The sequence below is a fragment of the Aptenodytes forsteri genome, unplaced genomic scaffold, assembly GCF_000699145.1.
Source record: "Aptenodytes forsteri isolate BGI_AS27 unplaced genomic scaffold, ASM69914v1 Scaffold88, whole genome shotgun sequence".
NCBI lineage: Eukaryota > Metazoa > Chordata > Aves > Sphenisciformes > Spheniscidae > Aptenodytes > Aptenodytes forsteri.
Genome location: NW_008795948.1, coordinates 4340500 through 4348790, shown reverse-complemented (window position 1 = coordinate 4348790; position 8291 = coordinate 4340500). Strand labels below are relative to the sequence as shown.

Below are 8291 nucleotides of genomic sequence, written 5' to 3'. Positions count from 1 at the left end.
AAAGAGTATTTAATTTCCAATTAGAAACATTTTTTCAAATAAAAAAAGAATCTGCCTTTTTTTTTTAAAAAAAAAAGGTAAGGCAGTTTAATCTTACAGTAGGTAACTGCAGTAGATGAGTTTACTAGTACTAATCAGTAGTGTGGTTCAGCTACCACCTGTATTACCTCAAGTCAGACCCTTGTAGTAAAGTTAGATGCAAAAGCAAGGTAACATACAGATGCTCAAAAATACCTCCCTACTTTGCTCTTGATCTGCAGGTGGACAATTGACATTATGGACACAATGAGGAAAAAAACCAGTAAGATCTTGCTGAACTATTTATAATTACTTGAGGATAGCATTGCCTTTGGCCATTTTTTTTTCTGTTGAAAGGTTTTATAAAAAAATCTGATATACATAAATTAAAAGTTAAAAAGAAGTCACACAACTTAACTCTATTTTTACATAAGTTTGGTCCAGAAAAGATGTAGACCAACCACAACTTGAGAACAGTCTTCAACTTTGCTTAAGCTTTCTTACTATTAACAGTTTATGAATCAAGCTAACCTCTCAAATTTAAAAGAAACTTCCTCTAAAACAGTTTGCACAGGACTATTTAACTCACAGTATCGAAATCTTTAAGTGGTTCACTCAAACACACTTCCAAGTCAAATTCACCTTCTGCTTGATAGTCAACATGTCTAACTTTGGTGGGAGTGCCAGAACAGGTATCCTGGAATACAAAGTCAGTTAATAATTAGCAGTTAAATACAGGTTTAGTTATGCAATAATTCATTTCACTCCTGTAATTTGTTCAGACCACCCTGTAACAGAGGCTTACAAACACTTCACAGGCCATACAAAAACCCAGGGCTAGTCTTAAGATTGAAGAGATTTAAATGAAGGCTTCTGCCCATTCAACCACATTCTAAGATTTCCTGCAAATGTTTTAAGGATCTATATATGCACACATTAAAACATTATACGGATTTGATATTCACCAGAGAAACAAATCCCGTAAGAAAAACATTACTAGATCTTTACTGAAGGTTACTGCTCAGCTGTACTAAATGCTTTCTGGATATAAAAAGAGCCTACTTCAAAAAGTCTGAGTGTGCCAAGAAAATTACATCCTATTTTAAAATTAGATATTGCAATCTAAAGTAGTATTTCCACTGTATGTCACAGTTCATAACTGACATGCTTTGAACAGATAAATTTTCTTTTGCAGGCTATGAAAAATGAGATATCCGTCATTTGAGATGGTCACTTAAGTTCTAACTCTCTGAACTCAGAATACAGACAGATACTGGCTACAGCTGGGAAAACGTCTGAATTTAAAGATCGCTCAGCTTTATAAACAGTCCCTAAACATAGCAGATTATGGAATTTCTCATTTATTCAGGCTACTCTGGATCTAACTGCAAGTAATGGACCAATTATTAACAAATATTTATCCAAATGACAGATATGCTTACATCATTATCTTGACAGCTCGTTTGAGATTCAGTAGAATTGCTTCCGACAGATTCTGTCTCCATCTCACCAAGGTCAACAGGACTACTGTAAAATAATTAAAAAGCATACAGCTTAAAACAAATTCAGTTTTTTAGTAGTAAGCTGCACTTCGTAGGTGCAGTTCTGAAAATGATGGCCAAACAAGAGCAAAGAGACCGACAGTGGTAGCAAACTGCAGAGACCAAACAGAAGCGCGGGTCAACTCAATACAGCCAAAACGGCCAAGGACTAAATTAAAGTCTTGAGATTGGATACTGCAACTTGTAAAAGGCAAATACCCAACACTTAAAACAATGCCTCAATACAAATGATGACAGATGTTATGGAAGAGCGAGGAATTTTTTTTCCAGATAAGGTTTTCATCATTTGTTTTGCAACATAAGATTTAATATCCACTACATACAGAACTAGACCCCAGCATCTGAAGATAGACTAGTATTTCAACATATGCAGTAGGCTTCAGGCTGAAACACCAACTCCCCTCACGTCGATTACAAGTAAAAGGAAGCTAAAAGTAAGCCTTTGCTTTTAGATCCCATTGCTCCATATTGGTTTTAAAATCAGCATCACCGTTAGGGAAAAACAGTAGTTTATTACCACAAAACCGTCTCCTGAGGACTTAGTTACACCTGTGTTCCCTTCATTCTGTAGTCCCACAGTTTTGTTTTGTATGTCCCTGATCAGCTTTATTGGTTTCTCTAGAGGAAAATTAACTAGTTGCATTATTCTGCATCTTCTAGAGCAGAATACCACAGTAGCTTGGACTGTGAACACTTGTGGCCATGCTTTTAATGGTACCTCGAGGTGATTTTACAAGTACTTCTTTCCTCCTCTCTGCTCAAGAAACAATTTATACAACTGTTCTTGAACTAGCAAGTGAGAAGGCTATGAGGCAGGTTCTTGTACATTGTATTGGTCCAAGCTCAATATTAATGAGATCTGTTAATTAGCGAGAACTCTCCAGCACTGCTTCTACCAGAGATTAATCTGCAGAGTGTTCTGAAAGAATCAGCTTGCCTCGATGGTGTGGTATTTTCTTTTATAGAGCACTGCAGAATAAGCTCTGATTTCACCCAGTGGACATACATTAAAGAAGTGAGAGATATATATGTATGCCCTTGCAAGGACACTGGGTAAGTCTAGTCCCACCAACTAGGTCCAGAAAGCTATTAGATATTTTGACTGAGAAGGAACTGAATAGCACTAATTGTAGACAAGTTACTAATGAAAACATTCAGCAATCACAGACTTTTCTCAAAAAGGACTATGCTGGGCTTTTTTTTGGGTTGTTTTTTTTTTTAACATGAGATTTTATACATTAATTTCTATACAGGTATCTTGAATACTGTATACGTACATTTCTTGCAGATCACATCCTTCTTCAGTAGGCGGATCCCAGGAATGCAATGCAACTTTCCATAGTTTAATTTGCTGGTCCCATGACCTACGGCTGTACTTCTTAAATTTATTTGGAGTTCTGGGATGAACTCCTGGTATACGATGGCATCTATTCAGATATTAGACATGAAAAATTCATTAGTGCTTTTCACACATACATAACGTAGTTTTAAATGGTAAGAGTGATTGCCTGCTACACACTCATTACAACGCAACAGATTCTAAGTTATTATATTATTTATGAGAAAATAATACTGTGCAATTCCAGCACGCAAGTGAAAAGTTGTCAGATCCATATGAACTTTTTAGTTTTTCTGTCTTCAAGTCAAATGAAAAAAAAGGATTATCAATCACAGGTCTGAAAACCTTATTCTAAACTTAAGAGCAACTGTAGTCCATTTTGTCTTTTAGTTCACTAATGAGAACACTGACTGCAAGAAGCAGTTTTATTTCTTCTAGTTGACAAGCACAACCAAAAGAACTTTCACTTCCATTTCTGCAGCATGAGGAAGTTTGAAGGGATATTCCTCATGTACCAACTAGTAAAAAAATAATCCACGTCTCATTTGATTGTTAGTGTGACTTATCGGTTAAAAAATGTCTTAGAAAGTTTAATTTGTAGATACCTTCTATTTGAATGTGTCTCGGATACCAAGTTTAGTACATTAATACGCTTATAAAGAACAGGTATGACTTACAATTGAACATTTAGTTTTCCAGAAACTCAAGCAGCTTACCTAGGAACTTCTTTAATGTATCTATCATATGCAATTGTGTTTTTCCCGTAGTTTATCTGTTTTTGTCTTCTCATCAAAACCACTTCATCTGTCTCAAGTTCTACTGTCACAGTGGACTCCTTTGAATCAGAACTAAAGAAAAAACATTGTAGATTTGGGACTATTAGAAAACAAGCGACGCTCAAACCAACCCACGTGTAGAAGATTATAAAGAAACATGTTAAAACTTTTCAAATGAATGTTACTGAACTATGATGTTAGAGCAGACTTAAGATGAACTACTTCAAACTGAGCATTTTCAGAAGCAACAATGGTATATGTGAAAATTCAGAACTATTGTCAGGATTTTCCTCAGCTAAGCTAGAAATTTAACCTACCTTCCAGAGGAGGACTTCCTTTCTCTTGAAAATTCATTTATCAGGAGTTTTCTTCTGTATCTGTAAGAGTTCAAATCCATATTAAGAATATACACAAAGAGAACATGTAAGGCTGCACTGTCACGGCTCATAGTTGATTTTACTTCTCAGCTAAGCAGCAGTCTCGAAGTCAACCCAGACGCTGTAAACGCCTTTCCACTATGGAACTGATCTCTTGGTTTTCCCCTGAAAAAATCTGAGGACTTTCTTTTCCTAAGTCTTCTCCGTAAAAATCTTTTTATAGCAACAATATGCAAAAACAGTAATTAGTGAAAGGACATTCAAAGTAATTCAATCTCAGAGATTTTGGAAAGGATTCTTCCAAAAGGGAGATATTTAGTGATACACATCCACTCTCCAGAGTGTATGTGGTATGCTATATCATTCCTGCAGGACTTAAGCCAAAGCTGACTTAAAAGCAGCAGACAAGAAGCTAAGGTTGGTTTGATTTTACTACAATGGTGAAGTTAAAAATAAAAGTCAATACAGATTCTACAAGACAACTACTATTTCCCCTCCTTTCCCCACTTCATCTTAAACACCCATGGGTACCTTGCCATTTCTTTGTTAACACTGGTCCTCATTTCATCTTCTTCCACTGCAGTTCCCCAATCTGAACACCGGGAGAGGGGTCCAGGGCCTTCTGGTGTCGTAAAACTAGAAAGAAAAAGAAAGAAAAAAAAAAAGCCTCTACATTAAAATTTTATTTTATTGTATTTCCCACCCCACCCGCAGCATCTCCCCCATTCACAGCTTGATAGCTATTTAATATGTTCATTTATAGTACTCACAATGGCTGTGAAAATCTTGTATTGTTCTATTAAAATATCATCATTGTAAAATTAAGCACCAGTTGATAGTTCCTCAACCTTGAAGTTGTGTGGTTTGGGGTTTGGGTTCGGTTTTTTTCCTTAAAAATTTTTGTAGGTAGCTATAGATACATACCACTGTAGCATGTAACCTAGCCTACACTTTCAATAACTTTAAGCTGGTGTCCTTCAGAAAACGGTATGTGAAATACCAACTTTACTCATTTACTCACTTATTTTCACTCCACTAAATGAGTTAAGAAATATTTATTCTTTCATGATTGCAGACTCATTAGCTATATAAGAGACAAAAGTTAGAACACAGAATTCAATTGTACAGCTAATGACTTAAAATTACACAATAGCACCAGGAGTTTCTCCATGTGAAAATATACCTAGTAGAGAAGGCAAAGGCACAAAAAAAAGCAGTCAATTTTTAGCTAGTAAACTGAGATTTGCTATGACTTTGCAAACTGGTATTTAACAACTTTATTGTAGCCCATTAGCATCACGAGCAGATTCAGACTGCTGCAGGGGAATAAGCTTATATCCATTCCATATCCAACAAGTTGTCTACGTTTAGATTATTGAATATGTTTTCCAGTTTTTGTCCTCCTGATGACTGATTTTCCTAAAGTACAAACTCAAAACCACATCCTACAGACCAGAGCTTTTTCAGTAGATCTGGAAACGCTCTGGAGACTTACCAGGATTCTGCACAAAGAAGTCCCTTGAAGTAAGGGAATTAGATCCATCTGCACTAAAACCAGTTCCAACTCCCTCCCTGCTCCCAGCTCAGAAATCGGCTTGCACTACTTTGAAGTTTTTGTTAAATTCAAATTAAATTTCTTTTTAGGTGAAACCCAGTTACCAACTCAGAAAAATTAAAAATCCACAGCAAACGGTACAGGTCCCTCTGCAAATATCTGTCCAACTTCCAAGGATTTTTAGCATTTGCTTATATTGATTTCTAACTTTGCAGAAAATGCAGGCCACATTCAATTTTTGCAATCCCAGAAATACATGGCTAGTCCCACCGTCTGAGCTTTTTCCTCAACACTGTGGCATACCTTTTTGTACTTGTTTGGTTCTGTACCTGTGCTGTGTATACAGAGAGTTAGGGAGAATGTGGGATTTCTCTCGATTAATTTGCTCTGTGACAGTACTGGTGCCAGACATACTAAGCTTCGCCGTCTTTCTTCAGACCCTCATCCCCACATGCTATTTCACACTTGGTGAGAAGCTCTGGTGCCGTGACAGGACTGCAAGCGGTGCTCAAACTCTGCCAGAGGTGCAGAAAAACAAGGCTGTAGCCCCCCACCAGACTGAATCTGTTGTATGACCCAACATCCATCCCCATCCTCTTCCCATTTTAAAATTTTATTTTGACAATGTGTCATGGTTTAACCTCAGCCGGCAACTGAGCACCACACAGCCACCCGCTCACTCTTCCCCCAGCCCTGGTGGGATGGGGGAGAGAATCGGAAGAGTGAAAGTGAGAAAACTCATGGGTTGAGATAAGAACAGTTTAGTAATTGAAATAAAATAATAATAATAATAAAAGAATATACAAAGCAAGTGATGCACAGTGCAATTGCTCACCACCCGCCGACCGATGCCCAGCCAGTCCCCGAGCAGCGGCCCCCCCGGCCAGCTTTCCCCAGTTTATGTACTGAGCATGACGTCCCATGGTATGGAATGTCCCTTTGGCCAGTTTGGGTCAGCTGTCCTGGCTGGGCCCCCTCCCAGCTTCTTGTGCACCTCCAGCCTGCTCAGTCAGTAGAACATGGGAAGTGGAGAAGTCCTTGACTGGTGTAAGCACTACTTAGCAACAACTAAAACGTCGGTGCGTTATCAACATTGTTCTCACACTAAATCCAAAACACAGCACTGTACCAGATGCTAGGAAGAAAATTAACTCTATCCCAGCCGAAACCAGGACACAATGTTAAATTAGCATAAACAAAATGTAGTTTTAGCACAGGAAGAGAACAACTTCAATCAGAGCTGAATCCAAACTAAACCAGAAAGTACACCTGTTCAGTTCAATACTGGAAGACACACAAAAGCATTGCTTATTTAGGTTGAAACTGATGAAGCAATCTGTAAAGTTTCATCTTTGTACTCCTATCCAAACACACTTCCTGAAATTAACTTAATTTACTCTGTATACTGTAATTTGAGCCACTGACCAATGTCTTCCATGCTTATTATCAGCAAAGAAAAATGGTTAGTTACAGGGCACAACCCATCTCATTATGGATTAGAAATCTAAATTCAATCAACTGGGCTGCAGGCCACAACTGCCATCCACTGATAAAAGGGACCACGGCATGAGTGTAGATAGTGATATAAAATAAGATACTTTCACTAAACTCTAGTTTACCTGTGCTAGGAAACAGTAAGGAAGGCAGCGAGCAACAGTATGAACAGAGTGAGTGACCTCAGAAGTGGACCCCACCACACACGTGCTGACATACTTGGACACAACTTTTCAAGATGGTCTGTACTGCCTTCAGCAACATGAAGGCAGATGACTTAATTTTACCGCAACGGTACATACAGCCTATATCCACAAACAAACATAATTGGCTTGTGCAGTTATTGCTTCATGATGAATGGCAGTAAGCAAGCATGAAATAACACAGAAAGCGATGAAGAATGTAATACAAGCCATAAGAATGAAAAATGTTTATTCTTAAGAAGTGACTCCACGGTAAGAACACTGCACTTGATTCTTTTCCTTCCTTTAAGACCAGCTATTTATGGTCGACGAGTGATTTATAAATAGGCAGGGCTTGAAAAACCGAGTACAATCGTCAGTTCAACAGCTCCTGATGAACAAGAGAGCAGAGAGCTGTTTCTATTGCAAGCATTGCCTACCTGTCCAGCCTGTTGTCAGAAAGCCTGTACTTGTTTTCATCAAAAAGGGATGAATCGGATTCATTCTGCTTTCTCCGCTTTCCATCTGCGCCACGTTTCCTTCCTTGGGACCAGCGAGGCGGAGGCTGTGGGCTGGCGGCAGACAAGCCAAGACAACATGAGCATGCTAGGTGGTTTTATTTTATTGACCTCTTTGAAACATTATCACACGCAGACATCGTAGTCCGTTTATAATTTTACTTCAGCAAATCAAGCTGAGCGGCACAACCAGGCGTGGGCCTCAAGAGTCCCTCAGAGGGAGGCTCTCCCACCTAAGGGAGCTCCGCCAGCAGCGGCCCCACAACCCGCCCCTCACCGCCCGCCCCTGCACACAGTGGGCGAACGGGGCATTTACACCCCTTCCCGCCGCGGGAGCTTCAGCCCCGCTTCCCTCCGTGCGGCCCAGCCCAGCTTCGCTTTCGCTGGGGAACCCGCACCTCGGCCAGGAGCGACCGGCTGCCCCGCGGGAGAACATGGCGGACCCCGGGCGGCGGCCGCGCAACGGCGCC

The 8291-nt window shown here is 39.4% G+C and overlaps 1 protein-coding gene across 1 annotated transcript; it reads right to left on the bottom strand.

Annotated features, from left to right (window-relative positions):
- Positions 1-598: 598 nt before the first annotated feature.
- On the bottom strand, positions 599-8257 carry LOC103904085 (histone RNA hairpin-binding protein). Its single transcript, XM_009285439.1, has 8 exons — positions 8220-8257; positions 7744-7875; positions 4604-4708; positions 4013-4072; positions 3636-3767; positions 2858-3007; positions 1461-1545; positions 599-715 (listed from the first exon to the last, which is right to left on the bottom strand). Exons 1-8 carry the CDS (start codon positions 8255-8257, stop codon positions 599-601), a joined length of 819 nt encoding a protein of 272 aa, XP_009283714.1.
- Positions 8258-8291: the final 34 nt, after the last annotated feature.